Genomic DNA, 20,359 nt, shown 5'->3' with positions numbered 1-20,359 from the left:
TGTGGCACCTCCTCCTCAGCTTTCTGGATGGCCAACTTTCAGCCTCACCAGCTGTCACCTCTACCTCAGGGGCAGGCCCCTGTTGAGCAGGGTCCTCATCGGGCAGCTCCGACTCGTGTAGCCTCATTGTATCCACAAGGGCCGCCATGGCCAGGCAGATGCCAACCATTTCCTGCACTGGGTAAAGGGCAGGTATGTTAGCATAGTGTGTACTCTCATGCTCATTCCATGTCCAACGGCCTACACGATGGTCCTGGCCTGCATTGCAGCCTCTGCCCCCCATTTGTCACCCTCCATACACCCATTCTGGCCATGTGTCACTGACCAATGCCATGCTTGGTGGCATGCATGCAGGCAGGCCAATGGATGGGGCTGGGCAAGGGGTGGCACTATTGGGGCTATAGCTGCGGTGTGCCATGGGCCTTCTATGGGATGCACGAGTTGTGTGCACCTGTCTGGGGGAAGGATGGATGGGAGTAGGGGCGCAGTGGGCAGGCAGAACTTGGTAATGGCTGGTTGTCCTGCGGGATGGGCTAGCTGATAGTGCCCCAAGTGGGCCATCCATCCAATGTGCCAGAATGGGTGGCAAAGGCCATGGTGCATGCGTCCACTGTTCGGGGTGCACTCTGCTCCTCTCCTGCTCCCCATGACAGCGTCTTGGAAGGGTGCTCTGAGGAGTACCAACTCCTGTTGGGCCACTGGCTGTGCTGGACCATTGCCTTCCTGTTGAGTCAGATGGGTCTGAGGGTTCCTTGGTGGGTGGTGTGGGGGGGGGGTACCCATACGGCTAGTGAAGCTCTACACATTTATGTGCCACAGTGTCTGGGGGGACTCCCTGGACACACAGCCCATATCCTGGTTGCCTGCTGCTACTGCCCCGGCCCTGGTAGAAGCCCCACAGCCAGCGGCACAACTGTTAGCCCACCTTTGTGCCTTTGGAGAACTTCCTTCCGTTTTTAAATACCACAAGTGAACTGCGCCGGTGACACTTCCATGCCTGCGAGCATCGCAGGAGGCCGGAGACTACTGTATTGGGCTAATTAATGAGATGTTAATGATGCTACTGTATGGAACTCATTCACACTACCATCGAGGCACCAGAGCATGGCGCTAAACCAAATCACCTTGAAAGGTAGTGGAGTATGGGGCCACTTTGAAAAAGTTCAGAAACTCAAGACTGGGGTCAGCGGGTTAAGCACAGAACGATGCAATTAGAAGAACCGCTACAGGAGATACCAATAGGAAACGTATGGTGGCGGGGAAATGTGGTACATTGGGCCAGGCTCGATAGGAGGGTTGAGTGACACAGTATTCAGCTTTACCCAATTGCTTGGGAACATTTCAAAGCGAATCAATAGGTGGGAGATATTTAGGTGGTACAAATACATGTTCGGGTATGCACCCCCGAATCGCCGGTTTGGAGGTTACAAGAATAGTTAATATGAAATAAAACAGACAAGATTGGAAAAGTGCATCAACTACCATTGTATCCCAAAAGATAAACGGCTTCCTCCTAAAACCATTCTTCAGGACCACAGTTTCTATATATCCCGATATATTTTTTTTTCAGTAGTCTCCTTCTTTGTTAAATTAATTGTGGCGATTTTAATTCCTGTTTGACTAATCTTACAATGCGCGGAGGTCCTGGGGATAGTTGCAGTTTGCCAGTTTTGGGCTGATAGGGTCACATCGATGGGATAGATTTGGGAATGCTGCTGCAGAATCGGGATGTTCCTGCTCCCCATTCACCCGGCGACTGCCGGTGAGTTTGGATTTGCGGAAATGTCAAACCCCATCCTCCGAATCATCGCCGTTGAGGGTTGTGCCAATCCACATGCAACTTCTCATGAAATCCCAATGGGTCAGGGCAGTTAATCCGCATTAAATTGCGGATTACCTCCAAAAGATTCGCAAGTCAGATCGAAAACCTGAATGCGAAAACCGGGATCTCCTTCCCGATCTCAGCTCCCATAATAATCTGGTGGTTCAGTGGGTGGAAATATTGGGACACCACTTCGTGCTTCTGGCTGACTCTTCCCCTCAATGTGTGGGGAAGAGTCAGCCAGCACCGTGATTGAGAGCCACGACTGGGCGATGCTCCCACTCCGGTACCTGTCCATGGACAGTCAGTCCCGGGACTCTCCGCAATATACCGCCTCTAGCTTTTGTTTCCATCAATGTTCTCCGCCGCCCTCTCTGCTATTTTCAGCTGATTCTTATTCCCACTACGTGAACAACAACCCCAGTGTCACTAGTGTAAATTCCCCTTTCTAGTCAAAGTAAGAAAACGATCCCATGGAAGTAACCCCGCTAAATATATCTCCGGCTGTAGGAGCTCTCTTCGATTCCACTTCCATTTAAAATATTACTCCAATGAGAGGGTGCATCTCATTCATAGTACAATTCATCTAACCGTCCTTATTAAAGAGAACTAACTGTCTGGCATGCTAAAATGCTGCTATTTTTTAAATGACGTGTAAAAAAAGCCCAAATATTTTCTTTCTGGTTGTCGAGTGTAGCTCCATCAATTTCCGAAAAGTTGGGATGTATACATTTTATTCACGGTGCAGTTGAATAGATTTCAGACGGAACTGAAATATCTGCCGACGTTTATAATGACAATATCGTTTACCACTAACCGAGCAGAATAGGACATGCAGCCTTGGAAATGCAAATGACAAGATGCCGTTTCAATAGCTTCTTCAATTTGGTCGGTCAGTCAGCGCTCGGCGCGTTGTTAACATTTCTGCTGCTTTCTGCCTATTCAAGAAAGACACCGCGATGGAAGATTAACAGAAATAAACAAACCCTTCAGATTGAGTTTGTTCACATCCTGGCATATTAGTCGGAATGGATTGTGTTGTGGACAATAACCATCAGTGTGTACCACAGGTAGCAGATTATCTCTCATTCCCGCTTTATAGGACTGGACATTTACTTTCGATTTCAAATACACTCCCAAGCAAATGCTGGAGCATCTTTCAATAGCTGCAAGTCTATTTTCGGAATTACCGTCCAGTTCTCTTTCTCCCAGAATATCTTTATTTATTCTTTCCTTCATTCTGTCTGTTTCTCTCTCTCTCTCTCTCTCCTAAACCTGCTGTCTGATTTGGGGCTTCAGACTGGCATTTGCTGAACTTGACTATGGGCTGAAAAGCCACAGCTGGTGACAGTGAAGTGAGTTGGTGTTTCCACAAAAAGGACAGTCAGTAGAATTTATAGTTTTCATAAACCTAAAAAGCGACGAGTAACTAACATTTTCACCGCGTTAGTTATTGCGCGGGAACCCCATGGCACAATTCGCCCGGAGGCCTCATTTGGTGAGTAACTGGCAAGCCAAAGCAAAATAATCTATGATAGGAAATGCAGAGAACAGACAGCCCATTTCTGAGCTCCCATCAAATAAACTTTAAAAGCACATGCAGAATGAATGTAGCCTCGGCTCGGCCAGCTAAACTGTACAGGTCGTGTGGGCGCTACAGTCTGAAAGATGAACTAAGTTGATGTGGTTCTCAAACTGGAATGAGTTCGGTTTTTGTAACCGCCGGTATTAAGTTTAAGCTTGACTGACTGGAGCTATCTAACTGTCCACACCATTGGCATTTCCGCACTGGCTGGCTATTCAGCCCGACCGCACACTGCGTTCAAAACACAAGCATGTTCTATTGGCCGAGCATTTCTCCTAAATAGGTGGAAATGAAAGTAGAATCGTGTCGCGTTTTCTCTCCCCCCCCCCCCCCGCCCCTCTCTCTCTCCTCCAGTCCCTGAGCGACTGTCATGTGATAATGAAGAGCAACAAAGCGGTGAAGGGAGCTGCAGGGGTCCCTGCATCTGTGATCACAACAAGGCTCGTTAGCTCACACAACACAAGTGTGCACTTGCCGGCCTCCCTATCTCCTAGCGAGACAGCACGGAGCTTTTCGAAGCCGCATCTCCAACTCTGGCGTTTTCAGCAGCGCAGCATTCCAGGCAAAGGGAATTGCTTCAGCATCTTGGCGATCAGAGATTGTATGGAAACTCGTGCAAGGAATTCAACTGGATCCTCATCAGCTCCGCTTCCAGAGCGAGGTGTTTTGTTAATTCTGCCCTCTCTTGTTCCCCCTGCTTAGCCTAACAAACATGCCTCGTCCGGGGAAAAATTCCTACAGTGATCAGAAGCCTCCTTACTCGTACATCTCGCTGACTGCGATGGCCATCCAGAGTTCTGCCGAGAAGATGCTCCCCTTGAGTGAGATTTACAAATTTATCATGGACAGATTTCCTTATTACAGAGAGAACACTCAGCGGTGGCAGAATTCCCTCCGCCACAATCTTTCCTTTAACGACTGTTTCATCAAGATTCCGCGCAGACCCGACCAGCCAGGCAAAGGCAGTTTCTGGGCTCTGCACCCTGACTGTGGGGACATGTTCGAGAACGGCAGTTTCCTCCGCCGCCGTAAGAGGTTTAAGGTTCACCGCTCAGAACACTTGTCCGCCAAAAATTCACAAATGATCCATTATTTCCAGCAGCACCACCACCACCACCACCACCAGCAGCAACAACAACAACAGGCCAAGTTGGGCTTGGCTACACCGGACACGGCCCCGGGTCTGGGGCGCCTGCCCCAGTTTCAGCCCTATGGAGTCAACGGGCCGCAGTCCACTGGATTTAAGCACCCATTTGCCATCGAGAACATAATTGGCAGGGACTATAAGAACATGATGGCCAGTGGACTTCCTTTAGCCTCTGTAATGCACCACCTTGGCTACCCAGTGCCCAGCCAGCTCAGTAACATGGTGGGGTCCATGTGGCCTCATGTTGGTGTCATAGACTCCATGGCCCCCATGCCTGTTTCTCCCGATTACAGCCCATTTGGGGTGCCCATAAAGACAATCTGTCACCCGGGCACGCAGACAATGCCAGCCGTGCCCGTTCCCATCAAACCTACAGTGTCTCTGGCGTCCATCTCCACAATGCCAGCCCCAGGAGGCCTGCCAGGCAGTCCCACGCAGATCTGCCCGTCTTCATCTGCAACCTCTTTGCACCCAGACCAGACTCGATCACTTTCCACTGAGGGCAAAACTAGCTCATTGCACTCCGTGCTAGTCCATTCCTGAGGGCAAGTGGACTGGAATATGGATCCGTTTTTGATGGGGAAAGAGTTGATTAAAGATGATGTGAAAAGGTTAATTATAGCAGAAAAATGTGTTGACTCGTTAAAAGCTCATAAATCATTGTCATTTAGACATGTTTCAGGGAAATGTTTTAATAGAGAATTTACAGGTGAGAGAGACGATCCACTTTCTGTAAATAAACCGCCGGTGAACCTGGACAAAGAAAGTCAAATAGAAAGTTGTATGTTTCTGGAATAATTCCCTGGATCTGAGAATATATTTTCATCGTTGTTCCTGAAACATTATTTGTGAGTATTTAAATCTGCACCTTATCATTCAGAATTGACCAGACAGCATGGATGATCAGCGTTTTCCGGGCATTTCCAAACCGGGAAGGATGTCTTTAAACTGCGGTTAACAAACAAAACAAGCCTGGTGGAATCATGTAAAGTGACACAGACACAAAAGAACGATTCCTAAACATACTCGCATGCAAGGAGTTGGTAAATAGCAGCCAGCAGGAATTTGAGGGGTTTGAGATAACTTGTTTACTTGGAGGTCAAGTCAAAAACTATTTGAAACGGCGCGGCGTAAGTTGAAGTGAGCAAGTTTAGAAAGTGCAGCTTCTAAAGTCTCATTATCGCAGCACTGATATTATTTTAGATCGCGACCGTTTATTTGTATTACTTCCACCAGTTGTACAAAGAAGAACTGGTGGATCTGTTTTGCGGGATAGAAATGTCACTTGTATATTTACTCCAATATTCTGAATTTCTTTTGAACATACAGATATATTCATTGCTTCATGACCATTGACAGTGGTCGAGCTCTTGTTGGCTGCTCCAGATTTAAATATCTGCACTGTTCAGAAACACCTCTTCAAACATGCACAATGAATGGCTTGCACGTTGTCTAAACAAAACGCGCCAAAACGCACCAAGGGGCTGGTTTAACACACTGGGCTAAATCGCTGGCTTTTAAAGCAGACCAAGGCAGGCCAGCAGCACGTATTCGCCGAACAGGCGCCGGAATGTGGCGACTAGGGGCTTTTCACAGTAACTTCATTTGAAGCCTATTTGTGACAATAAGCGATTCTCATTTCATTTCAATTACGGTGTAACATTTGTGAAACACACGTTCAACTGTTCAACCGAATTACTTCAGAGAATTGACTTCAACACACATCCATAGAAGACAAAGGAAAAAACTATTTATTTTGATAGAAAAACACATGAAAGGGGAATGACTTTTTGAAAACTATACCCGGGCTCAGATTTTGACAGAATGTGCATCAGAAGCGCCGCATTTGCTTCTGAACCGATGTCTCTATCAAAATCAGCACTTTAGTGCAACATGGAAACTTATACTGATTTGAAGCAGACAGACTCAATTGAATTTGTCCAGTAGTTTCAACACACTGTGGCGAATTTAAGTTAACCTGCAGATCGTTAAGTGAGGGGCAGTGACTCCTGGCAGTGACACAAATTTCATTTGGCAAGAGAGAGAAAGATAAAATCTTTTCACATCATCTTTGTATTGGGTAGAAATATCAGGGTTTTGTCCCCCTTTTTTCTCTTTCTTTTCGCCTTTCTTTCGGCACGTAGCGTGGTTTCATTGTGATGTTAAATATGGTGCGATCAATACCGCAGCAGACAATGTAATAGCACTTTACGAGCAAAAGCTGACTGGAATTGCTGGATTGTGAATATGGATGTATAGTAAACCCGTGGTGAAAGGTGGTTGCAACTTCCGTTCGTTTTGTATATATTGGTATTGAATATTTCATCTGTGAATAATTGTTCAGAACAGTTTGTGTATATTGTACACAGGAGCTTTATTGGAAAAATGGTTATTAAATATTTCCCGTTCAACATGCGTTTTACTACCTCATTTTTTTCCAAGTAAATATGATTTACACTGTGCCTGACACTGAAAAACCCCCAAAGTGTACTTCCGCTGAATCAGTTAACACAGGCCGGTGAAACGGAGACAAATACTAAAGCGTCCTTTCCGAGCATTATTGTCTCTGTGCAGATTCTCCTCCCAACATATACTAACTATTTGTTCTGTGCAGTAATAATTTCGATGACAGTACCCAATGCAAATCGTCAGCTGGGACCTCCAAGGAATACTATCTGCCTCCCAGCCAACATCTTCCAATCTGTATGAATAGATTCTTCGGGTTTCCAATTCAACAGATGAGAGATGCAAGTGACGTTGCACACAGGTCACATTGTTCAAAAGTGGTTGCATTGAAATCGAATGTTGTAAAGTTAACCAAAGCAGATACACGAGCAAAAGGTGAGTTGGCTTTTATTATAAAAGTAGTGGGAATATCAGGAATACGTTTTTAACCCTTTGATCCAAAAAGATGAAAACATCAAATTACAATTGAAGCCCCCCCCCCCCCCCCCCCCCCCCCCCCCTTTTTAGACATACGTTTATCAATTCTTTGCCGACATGTTCCCAAACACTGGCATTAAAAGGCAACTGAGTTTTGAACATTTATTTTGTTTCAATTTTCTCACTCTTGCTTTAGAACTTGGGAAATAACTGGTGGAGCGAGTGAACGAAAGATGCTCCGAAGAAATGACACAAGATAAAGTGAATAGTTTTATTTCGAAGCTAAACTCTGTAACGTGTGATGGTTCAATTGGGTGCTCCCTTAAAAAAATATTCGAGTCCGGATTCAGAAAGGGTAAGATACAAGGAGCACAATGATCCGACTAACCTCTTCGCCTTACACAAATCTCTGTTATTAACCTGTTGCCGTTTCAAATTGAACGTAGCTAGCGACTGGTCCCACATGTATATATTTTTTGGCTCATTAAACAAAACCTGTGAGCATTCACTGAACTGACGAGAATATAATTAGCCGTGTCCCCGTGATTGCATTTAGTCTAAATTATTTTGGAACTGTTATTGTGCAATACTCAACAATCAAATGCTGACACATTCCAAAACGCCTTCGAAGAATTTAAAGGGAAACCAAATCTTTGGCGACTTTAAGGAGTGAAATCTCTGCCATGAGCAATTTCATTACTTTTAATCACTTTGCCGCGATTTACAACGGCGTGTTGTTTTGGTGCCATATTGCGTAAGGCTAAATTAAATTCAGTCTCGCGCTGCTGTGGGAACATCCATGACAGAATTAAATTTTAAAACAAAACGGAAAAGACAGAACAAGTGAGAAAGATGTGAAGATGATCGACATTTGAAATAAATCCATTACTTTCACTTTCATGTCTTGAATACCTCCGAGTAATAGCATCAGTACTTGTTGACCTTCGACAATTGCCCATTGAACACAAACAGCAACGAATAATGATGGCTTGTTGTTGGCAATTCCGCTATAATGTGTGACTGTCACATGAAACGCATTTGCTCTGTATAACGACACCAAAACACAAGTTATCTTTCAAGCCTCGGTAATCTCGACGCGCCACAACCAGCGGTGTGATTTTTCTTTGCACAGGAATGAGCCGATATCACCAGCTACAAACAGTTACTCTCAATTGTCACGTTATTATTGAACTGATTTTTCCACTTGTTTGCAAGTAATTGTCCAATATGATGTGCGAGAACAAACGAAAACTCTGCAATATTACACTTTGTCGTGTAACGCGTATTCAATAATCAAAATATCATTAGAGATACTGAGGAGAGGTGTAGACATTTTTTAACAACAGGAACAAATCCAGATGGAAAAATACCTTCGAGCGTTAAGGCCCAAGGAAGTGATTTAAGCGCCAAAAGAAGGCATTTCTAAATATTCTGAGATCCTTAGAACTCCATTGTAACTTTGTGTATTGTTGTTCTGTCTATTTTAAGGCACCATTTGATAGATGTAGCAATGTCAATGATGTAAAATAGTTCGGGAGCCATAGCATCGTGATCATGTTACTGAACAAGTAATTCAGAGACGGAGACGAATGATTCAGAGACAAGAGCCAGCGCAAGTTAAATTCAATGTATTAAATAGTCTGGATCAAATCAGTAATGGTGGCCATGTAATAATGACCGCACCTTCTGTTAAAACCCAGCTAATATACTCTACAAGAGGAAATCTACCGTCCTCATCAGGTCTGGCCTATGTATGTGTGAGGGTAATCCCACAGCAACTTGGTTGACTCTTATTTGCCCTCTGAAAGCCGCTCAGTTGTCACGAAAGTGGCTCAACATCACCTTCCCAAGGGTAATTATGGATGGGCATCGACTGCTGCCCTACCAGCCACGCCCGCATCTCATGAATGAATTGTAAAATAACGTTTTTGCTGACCTGTTAATAAGACCTCCGTTACAGTCCGGCACAGTATTGACTTAAACACTTTGAGAAAGATATCGAGGGGTTGTTGAGGGTACAAGGCACACTCACTGCCTGCTACAAAACAATACCTGAAAATACTGGGTGGGGTGCAGTTTTTGGAACTACTTAGATTGCTAGGCATGAAAGGATGGGGTCTGGTCTCAAGAAACAAATTGTTTCCAGTAGCCATGACGTCTAGAAACAGGCTGGAGATAGAAGAAGAAATATAAGAGAATAGGAGAAGCACAAAAGTTGACTTCCACTGTTAATTGTTGGAGCATAAACCATGTCAATATTCAGACTTATACTGGATAGGATATGAGGGGGAAAGGACTATGGAGATAGGGCTAGTAAATGGGGGTTGGAATATTTGCTCCCAGAGAAGATAAACACAGACTGAACTCAATGATCTATTCCGGGTCCAGAACCTCCATTTATGTATATTGTGCAAATGCAGTTTTCTGTTCCACTGTTCGAAATCTATTCTTCAATTATCGGTTTCATCTTAACAGAGACACAGCATTTAGTAATTCAACAAATGTGTTCTGCCTGCAGCCCATAATATCTTGGCCTGCCCAGTCATGGCCATTATCACGTAAGATTTGTAAAAGTCCCCTCAATCTATTGGATTTTTAATACTGTAATTTCTGCCACTTCCCTGCCTCATTTAGATAATTCGATGGGATCTGGGTGTACTTAACATCGAAACCCATTGAATCCCCTGTGCCCAAGCTGTTGCTAATTTCAATCATTATGAATTTTTAAATTAAACAAATTCAAGCGCAATTTAAACTTTACTGACAAGTAAAATGCTATTCTTGTTGACAAAACCCAATCATATGTCACCGACCGTTCCCAGCCCAGTACAGGAATTGAAAGCGCAATAATTTAATTTTACAGTTTAGGGAAATGTAGGATCTATATCAAAAACGATTAAGTTAAATAATGCAAGCAGATCAATTATTCTGAAAGGATTCTAGTGTTTTATTTTCGAGGTAACAACGCTCTATTGGTAACGAAATCTCTAAACATTTCACTAAAAAAGCAGTAAAAACGGAACCTGCTGTTACTGATAACATGTTCCATAATCGGAGCTGAATTTCATAGAACGTATCATCTTCCAATTAATTTAAAATACATCCAAATTAAACGCTTTGGGTAGTGTACAGTAAAATAGTTTAACATTGCAATATCGGTCAAAAGTAACATGGGTTGCATTCTTCTGCTGGGTCTTCTGCAGGGATAGCGGCAATATTTACCGTACTTCTTTGCCTTATGTTCAAAATGATCTGCGAGGGAATACTCATTTTTCTTAACTTTTAGTGTTGACCTAAATACGCATCCTGTATAAAGTGCGCTGAGTTTTCAAATATGCATTCTAATATCGCTTGCTAAATTGTTACACAAGTTACTCCCCGTTCAAAGTTACAAATAAAATGATAGTAACTCAATCACAGAGACGTAATTAACGTTAAGTGCATCCACCGGGGCTCTAAGTATAAAATATATCCAATACTGGATATTGATGATAATTAGAATTGCGTATTGTGCATGTTGTGAAATGTTGAAGAAAAAAAGGCTTCGCGCCCCCCGCCCAGAAAACCAAATATACAAATAAAAGCAACAATCGACTTCATGTGGAGTGTATCTGACCGAAAGAGGCAGATCGTTGGAAACCTTACCCTCATGGTATCAGCGGTCAAAATGTAAATCATTGAAAGGGCAAACACACCTGTTATAACAGGCAGTTGTAAACAATCTCAAAGTTGACGTAATCGCATTGCATGTAGAAATATGTTGAATTTACATTTGCAAATTAAATTAACTCAAATATTGATTTGGCTCATTCTTCTTCCGTAACGACCAGCTTAATTGTGACGCTTAAGAGGAAGGAACATGACAGTGAACAGTAAGCAAAGTGTATGGATCAGTTAATAATTTACCTGGTTACTGTATTCACCAACAACAGACGCGCGTGCTGACTCGAGCTGATGTGATAACAATTCTGAACTATTCATTTGTGAAATTGAAATACTTGATTCAGGTAGAAGTGACGTTTCTATAGAATTCACTTCAAATTAGTACATTGTTAACTATTCGACACCTTGATAATACCAAGCGTTGCTACTAGCGTTTAATATTACACAAAAAAAAGGATTTGCTCATCTGACGGGAGGAGTTAACCTTGCTTGTCCGGCCTAACTACCACAACGAAATACCTAATTGTATAATGATGTGCTGCAGGACAGGACTAAATTATTCCATGGTGCATATTTCTTAGTGGCGATACACTTCCCCGAATACACGCAACTGGCTGCAAAATGTCCACTCCCCAGGAACAAAGATCATCACTTCTAATCGGCCAGCGTTTATATATTCCCATAATCAATACAGTGTAACAAAATTATATACTTGTGCCATCAATATAACTTCAATACAACGCGTAACATATTTTTCATACTGTCCTAACATGAGCATTAGAGACGATTCCCTTCCCTCCCAAAATGGCTCCAATTAAAATCCAGTTCTGAAGAAGTCACATTGGACTCAAATGTTAACTCTGTATCTCTCTCTCCACAGATGCTGTCAGACCTGCTGAATATTTCTCGCAATTTGTTTTTTTGTTTCAGATTTTCAGCCTGGTCAGGAGCTTGCTTTTAATTATCCAACTAAAATTTATTCCCTCAGCTGTGATATATTTCATGCATGGGAGCGAGATCCCATTATTACTACCTCCAGTACTTATTACCACAGTAGGTGATGCTGTGATAAGTATTTTCAATGTGAAACATGAGATGCAGTGCATCACATTTACTGCTAGTTTATATTGAGAGCATATTATTCTGAGGTTGCTCAATCTGGCCATTAGTTTCCAAATGCCTTATTCAAAAATGCTAAATGACTTTTACTCAGTAATTGTAATTATTATTATCTAGAATGAAAAAAAAATGAAAATCGCTTATTGTCACAAGTAGGCTTCAATGAAGTTACTGTGAAAAGCCCCTAGTCGCCACATTCCGCGCCTGTCCGGGGAGGCTGGTACGGGAATCGAACCGTGCTGCTGGTCTGCTTGGTCTGCTTTAAAAGCCAGCGATTTAGCCGAGTGAGCTAAACCAGCCCCAGAATCAGTGTTTAAAGAAAATTAGAATAAAAAAATAGATATTTCATAATATCATGATTATACCCACCCATTGATTTTTTTTTTCTTAGCTTCATTAAATTTCTTCTTGATTCCAAAAGCTTGGGTTTGGACTTGATATGTTTACCCAGAGCTGCGACTGCGTGAGTTGCATTTGGATTGTGCAGTTTTAGCATTAATTTACAGAGAAGTAATGTCAGTGAGTGTATATGTGCAAGTGTGGGAGAAAGAAAGAAAAATAATAGTGTTCTGATTACACACTTGTAGCTTTGTTTTGTGTTCAGTCAACTTAAAATATTGAATTAACCTAAGGAAGAGAGAATGAGCAAGGGGAGTTTGGAATCAGAGACAAAGGGAGCAAGAGAAAAACAAAATGAGAGCACAAAAGAATTTTGAAACTAACTAATTGTCTTTACCAATAATGAGCAAAGGTCATTGCTAATCTCTATCGCCTGTGTATTAGCAACTGCAACTTATATCAAGCAATGAAGCAGATGGAGAATGATATGGAGAAAACAACAGGTGGTTTCTTTGTTTATTTTAATTTGATTCTTAAAAAAACAAAAATATATTTTGAAAGCAAAAAACTGTGGCAGATGGAATTCAATGGTTCAATGTGGTCATGTATGATATTATCCACTTTGGATTCATGGAAGATATATCCGGATTTTATGGGCTTTTAGGGTCCATGTACACTAATCACTAAAAGTTACCGGTACAGTCCCAGTCCCAAACTATCAAAAGCTAATGAAATGTTGGCCGTTATCTCAAGAGGGTTGGTGTTCAAATGTGACGACGTGATGTTTCAGTTATACAAAGCTTTGACCAGACACCATTTGGAGTTCTGCATTTAGTTTTCGGCATCAAACCTTAAGCAAGACATATTGGCTCTGGAAGGAATAAAGTACATATTCATGAGAGTAATATGAAGTAGCATTTTGTTCAAATAACATTGAAAAACATGGCAAACTTCAGCAGTTTTATTGAGGTAAAATTAATATGAACGCTTATTTTCACAGAGGTTTGAGTATACCTGTGCAGATTTGGAGAGAAAGAAGTAACAATGTTCTGATTACACACCTGTGGCATCATTATTATTTGTTTTGTGTTCTTGAGATTGGTGAAATGTATTAAGCTGAGAGATGCATCAGGAGTGGGGTGGGGGCTGAAGATAATGACAAGAGTTAGATCAAAATCCCAGAAGTGAAGGATGAAAGAGATCAGGTGGAATTCTCGGATAATGGGGCTATGTCCCCATGCCCGCGAGAAAACGGGCGCGAATCACTCTGGATTTTTGTGGAGAAAGTCCAGAGTGCTATTCCATTTTGAAGGGGGCTAGCAGGGCCCTGGAGTAGTCCTCGCAATTCCTGCTGCCAATACGCGGCTCTGCACTTCCGGCCGCGGGTCCGCGCATGCATGTGGCGGCCACCTGTGGCAGCAGCCCCGTGCAATATGGCGAACCCACACAGCGGGACAGCCCCGACAATATAGCCCCCCCCCCAAATTGCGCGCACCCGCCGATCGGTGGCCCCCGATCGCAAGCCTGGCTGTCCTGGTTCCCCCCCCCCCCCACCCCCCTGGTGACGGATCCCCCCGCCCCCCCCCACTGGGGCAGCTGCGGACACTCCAAGCTCCCGTTGGGTGGAACCATGAGTGAACCACGCTGGCGGGAACTGGCCTGTTGTCGGCGGAGAATCGCCGCGGGGGCCTCTTTCAATGGTCCCCGATTAACGCCGCGTTGACCATGTGCGACTAGCGGTGATTCTCCGGTCCCCGGAGAATCGTGGGAAGGCATTGAACCCGATCGTGAGTCTGACGCCTATTTTGCGCCCCTGCGCCGAGCGTGATTTCGGCGCGGAGGCTCGGAGAATCCCGTCCATTGTGTCTGTATTTAATATGTCAATTTTCCTTCATTTATTATCTCCACTCATTAGTTAGAAAAAGTCAACAATAATCACTTACTCCATGACAGATTCTAATTTGTAACAGCAATGTAATAGAAGGCGAGGACAACACAAGGACTAACAAATTGCATTTTGAACGTTAACACAGCTTTTCTAAATGAGCAGATAAGAATGAAGGAGTGGAGCATGTAGGAGAAGTGAATCTAGTTATAGCGCAAAGGAGTCTTTTGACCTCTCAGCCCTACTTTTGGGGAAAGTTAGTGGGATGGGTGGAAAGCCGATGGAATGTAAGCTTGTAGAATGTGATTGAGCTTAAGGATGAGTTGAATGATAGGGACTGTGGAGAAAAAGGGTTTGGGTGCACAGATCGTAGGGTAAGAAGTAGATGTGGTGAAGAGAGTAAGATGTGATTTGAAATGAAAGGCACAGGGAAAAGGTGAAGGATCAGGGGCTGGTTTAGCACAGGACTAAATAGTTGGCTTTGAAAGTAGACCAAGCAGGCCAGCAGCACGGTTCGATTCCCGTAACAGCCTCCCCAAACAGGCGCCGGAATGTGGCGACTAGGGGCTTTTCACAGTAACTTCATTTGAAGCCTACTCGTGACAATAAGCGATTTTCATTTCATTTAATTTCATTTCATGTGACACAGTGAGACCAAGGGGTGAGGAAGCACAAGTATTTAGAGGAGGTTTAGGAAGGGGAGCTCCTAAAGATCATATTTTTTGAGAGCTGACCGGTGCTGAGTTCACCTCAGGGTCTCCACTCCTCAGGAAAGGGTGAGAAGGCGGGGCCTTCATTAATAGCCTAATCTGATACAGGAATTGAAACTGCGCTGTTGGCATCACTCCACGTCTCAAACCAGCCATCCAGCCAACTGAGCTAACTGACCCCTGAAACAGTGACACCAAAACAATAGCGACAGCAATTCTTTGATATATATATATATATATTTATATAGAATCAAAGAATCTACAGCACGGAGACAGGCCCTTCGGCCCAAACTGGTCCATGCCAACCAAAAGGTATATACAGGAGATTGACTGGGCCTCAATTCGTAAAAACACAAAAAACATGAAAAATATAATAAAATGGTCAAATATTACTTCATAACAATAAACGACTAAAGAATATTAGATGAACAGGTCTCTTTTGCACTGATGGTGACTGGCCTCTGAGTCGGATACATACCAGTGAGTTAAATAAAGGCAAGGGCACTTTCTTCCTTAATGCTGACCTCAGTAAACAACTGTTAAGCAGTTGTAGTAAACAACTACACTACTGGATTGACACAGCTATCCAGCATCACAGATGCCATGAGGCAATGCAACAAATAAGTTGATTCTTTCAAGTCTGAATTTTAAGATTGAAAAATTATTTTAAAAAATAGAATTGATCAGTAAGTGCATCATTTGTAAAACATAAAATGGTTCACCATTTTCACTATTCACTATTCATTATGTTGACATCTCGATATCAATGTAGGTATTCGTAAGGTATATGATGATATCACGTTGGAAATAAAATCTTATTTCATTAGCAGCTGCGATATATACCTTTGATATATAAAATCATTCACCGTTAGTATTTATGCCAACAAGGGTTAGAAAAATTCATACATTAATTATTGTCATAAAATCTTCAACTTCCCCACTTTTGATTTGAATCATCAATAAGACCCAGATCCACCCACTGTCTAAATCAAAGATATGCATTTAAAAACAATTATTCCTACCAGTCAGTCTAGAAAAAACAATTTGAAATTCCCTGCTGTTTTGGAGTTACTTGTAATGTAAATTAAACTGCCTACAGATTGAAAAGGAACAATGAGATGTAAGACATCAGCCAATTTAAACTGGACCTAACAGGCTGGAAGAGATAAAAAATATAAACCATTTTCAACAAAATAAAACTGTGGGAGCAAAGTGAATGCTAAAGATCAAAATCTTTTGACTCGTTTGACAAACGCCATGAGGGTGACACAGTGGCAGAATAGAAAGCACTGCTGCCTCACAGCACCTGGGATCTAGGTTCGATACCAGCCTTTGTTGACTGTCTCTTGTAGACTTTGCACATTTTCAATGTGTCTGTGTGGGTTTCCTCCAGGTGCTCTGGTTTCCTTCCACAGTCCAAAGGTGTGCTGGTTAGGTGGATTGGCCATGCTAAATTGCCCCTCAGTGTCCAAAGATGTGCTGGTTAGCTGGGGTTACAGGGTTATGTGGTTACAGGGCTAGGGCCTGGGAGTGGGCCTTGGCAGAGTGCTCGTTTGGTGGGTCAGTGCAGAATCGCTGGGCTGAATGGCCTCCTTCTGCACTGTAGGAATTCTATGGAACAACACCGACCAGATGCATTCTAAAATCTAATTCATATTATTATTCAAAATGGGAACTTCCTGTGGTGACTTGTCATTACATTTCTAGTTAGGCGGAATCATAGAACACAAGATAAATTTGAATGAGGAGTGCTCATTTTAATTCACCCAAGTAAGAAAATTACTATCACAATTCCATCTGTCTTAAATCAATTTCAGGAAATATCTTCTACCTTTCCCAGAAGTGCATTCAAGCTGTTCATTATCCATTGTAAGAAGAAGTACATCTCATCATCCCAAATTTGCTTTTCATCATCACCATTACCACAAGTGTCGCTTGTCACAGTTTAAATTGAAATACTGTTCTGAATTTATCTTTATAATTCCCTAACTTATCTATGAAGTCTCTTCCCAACTGATCTCTTTTAAAGATGTAAAGTTTTGTTTATTCAGAGTTCCTTAGAACATAGAACATAGAACATTACAGCGCTGTACGGGCCCTTCGGCCCTCGATGTTGCGCCGACCCGTGAAACCATCTGAAGCCTATCTGACCTACACTATTCAATTTTCATCCATATGTCTATCCAGTGACCACTTAAATGCCCTTAAATTTGGCGAGTCTACGACTGTTGCAGGCAGGGCGTTCCACACCCCTACTACTCTCTGAGTAAAGAAACTGCCTCTGAAATCTGTCCTATATCTACCACCCCTCAATTTAAAGCTATGTCCCCTCGTGTTGGTCATCACCATCTGAGGAAAAAGACTCTCACTGTCCACCCTATCTAACCCTCTGACTATCTTATATGTCTCTATTAAGTCACCTCTCAGCCTTCTCCTCTAACGAAAACAACCTCAAGTCCCTGAGCCTTTCCTCGTAAGACCTTCCCTCCATACCAGGCAACATCCTAGTAAATCTCCTCTGAACCCTTTCCAAAGCTTCCACATCCTTCCTATAATGTGGTAACCAGAACTGCACGCAGTACTCCAGGTGCTGCCGCACCAGAGTTTTGTACAGCTGCAGCATGACCTCGTGGCCCCGAAACTCAATCCCCCTACTGATAAAGGCTAGCACACCATATGCCTTCTTAACAGCCCTATTAACCTGGGTGGCAACTTTCAGGGATTTATGTACCTGGATGCCGAGATTTCTGTTCATCTACACTACCAAGAATCTTGCCATTAGCCCAGTACTCTGCATTCCTGTTACTCCTTCCAAAGTGAACCACCTCACACTTTTCTGCATTAAACTCCATCTGCCACCTCTCAGCCCAGCTCTGCAGCTTATCTATGTCCCTCTGTAACCTATAACATCCTTCAGCACTATCCACAACTCCATCGACCTTCGTGTCATTTGCAAATTTACTAACCCATCCTTCTACACCGTCTTCCAGGTCATTTATAAAAATGACAAACAACAGTGGCCCCAAAACAGACCCTTGCGGTACACCACTAGTAACTGAACTCCAGGACGAACATTTGCCATCAACTACCACCCTCTGTCTTCTTTCAGCTAGCCAATTACTGATCCAAACCACTAAATCACCTTCAGTCCCATACTTCCGTATTTTCTGCAATAGCCTACCGTGGGGAACCTTAACAAACGCCTTACTGAAATCCACATACACCACATCAACCGCTTTACCCTCATCCACCTGTTTGGTCACCTTCTCAAAAAACTCAATAAGGTTTGTGAGGCATGACCTACCCTTCACAAAACCGTGTTGAGTATTGCTAATCAACTTGTTCTTTTCAAGATGATTATAAACCCTATCTCTTATAACCTTTTCCAACATTTTACCCACAGCCGAAGTAAGGCTCACAGGTCTATAATTACCAGGGTTGTCTCTACTCCCCTTCTTGAACAAGGGGACAACATTTGCTATCCTCCAGTCTTCCGGCACTATTCCTGTCGACAAAGACGACATAAAGATCAAGGACAAAGGCTCTGCAATCTCCTCCCTGGCTTCCCAGAGAACATAGAACTGTACAGCACAGGACAGACCCTTCGGTCCACGATATTGTGCCGAACTAGTCTGAAACTAAGATCAAATCAACCTACTCCCAATCATGCTAGTGCACTCCTATATGCCTATCCAATAACGTTCATTGCAGTCTTTTTATACAAGACATCAGCCTATTAGCTCTTTGTGCTTTCTTGTGTGCTTTTATTTTTAGGCCAAAATTTGAAACAATCTAAGGTGAGTCTGATCAGAGCATGGTATAATTTTGGAATGACAACCGCTGATGTCATGATTTAGTAAGACAGTATAATAATCCTATTCAGTGTGTTGATTGTTTCTCCACTGTGACTTGTATCATGGGAGTGACCCCTTTAAGAAAGGTTTTTGTCTTATCACATGTGACAGTGATGTAATTTGTGTGCGTGGAGCTGGGCTGTGACTATGTGAGTTTTTACTTTCACTTTAAGTTTTGGACTGATTTGAACTGCATAGGGTGAAAGAAGTGCTTTTCTCTATCTTCATTTTAAAAGCTGTTTCCTGAATGCTTGATAATTAAAAGAGATAATTGCTTTCTAGAAGGAATTCAAATCTGCTGTTTGAAAAGGGGAACAGAGTATCACTAACAAGTCTTACACCAGTGAGAATGCTGTGTGCTGGGCCACACCTTTGAAAAGGGGTTTTTGGTTTTACTTGGATTTTGTTATTGAATTGGAACAGTTAAGGGGCAATTAATTAAGGGTTATGCATAGATTACTGTAGCTGGAGAGTGCGAAACAGCGTGGACTTTAAAAGCCCATCGAAACCCAGCCAAAGGCGAAAGGCATGCAAAAGGATTATGACTGGAAAAAATAACAAATCAAAGGGACGGCGAGATGTAAGGAGCGGCAGCAAGGGAAAAGCGGAGGCAGGCGACCCCATGAGACGGGATAGAGGTGCAGGTGAACCTAGAAGGAGTAAAGCTGGTGGACCAAACAGCGGAGCAGGAACAGGACGCGGCCACCATCATCCTTCCTGCACAGAGGGAAGAGTGGAGAAGAGTACTGAAAAGGGAGCTAAACGCCATAAAGGAGGTGATAAGGCGGAGCTACACACGATGATGAAGGAGGTGCTGTTGGAGTTGATAGACAAAATGCAGCGAACCATCGAAGGCCTGGGAAGCAAGGTGAAGGCGCAGGAGAAAACGACCCTGGAGTTGGAGAGGGCCGCCTCGGACCAGAGCGACAGGATGGTAGCTCGGGAAACCGAGGTGAGAAGGTTCGTAACATCCCAGGGGAGCCTAAAAGGGAAAGTGGAGGAGCAGGAAACTAGGTCCAGACAGCAGAAAATTAGAATAGTGGGTCTGCCAGAGGGGATAGAGGCCAGAGACCCAACGGCTACATTGTAATGTTGTACGAAGTAAATAATGGCATGATTGGAAAACTGGTCAACTACTGGGTGCAATGTAAGAAAAGCTGACTTTGCATGACCTAAAGCCTGAATAAGATCAGAGAAGGTCAAGTTGATCCGAAATGCCTGGGCTCCGCAAATTCTGATAAGACTAACTTGTCATAACCGAAAACAGTCTAAATACAACAAGATAGGGCCAGAGCAAGTCTCCTCCGACTCTTAAACATTCCATCCAAGGACAAAATAATGATCTGAGTGAC

The 20,359-nt window shown here is 43.2% G+C and overlaps 1 protein-coding gene across 1 annotated transcript; it reads left to right on the top strand.

Annotated features, from left to right (window-relative positions):
• The first annotated feature begins 3,983 nt into the window (after nucleotides 1-3,983).
• foxb2 (forkhead box B2) lies at nucleotides 3,984-7,103 on the top strand. The gene has a single exon (XM_038803961.1). It carries the CDS (start codon nucleotides 4,120-4,122, stop codon nucleotides 5,095-5,097), a length of 978 nt encoding a protein of 325 aa, XP_038659889.1. The 5' UTR covers nucleotides 3,984-4,119; the 3' UTR covers nucleotides 5,098-7,103.
• The last annotated feature ends 13,256 nt before the right edge of the window (nucleotides 7,104-20,359 follow it).

This window comes from Scyliorhinus canicula, chromosome 8 (assembly GCF_902713615.1).
Source record: "Scyliorhinus canicula chromosome 8, sScyCan1.1, whole genome shotgun sequence".
Lineage (NCBI taxonomy): Eukaryota > Metazoa > Chordata > Chondrichthyes > Carcharhiniformes > Scyliorhinidae > Scyliorhinus > Scyliorhinus canicula.
The sequence above is the reverse complement of the archived record's forward strand: the minus strand, read 5'-3'. Positions and strand labels throughout refer to the sequence as shown.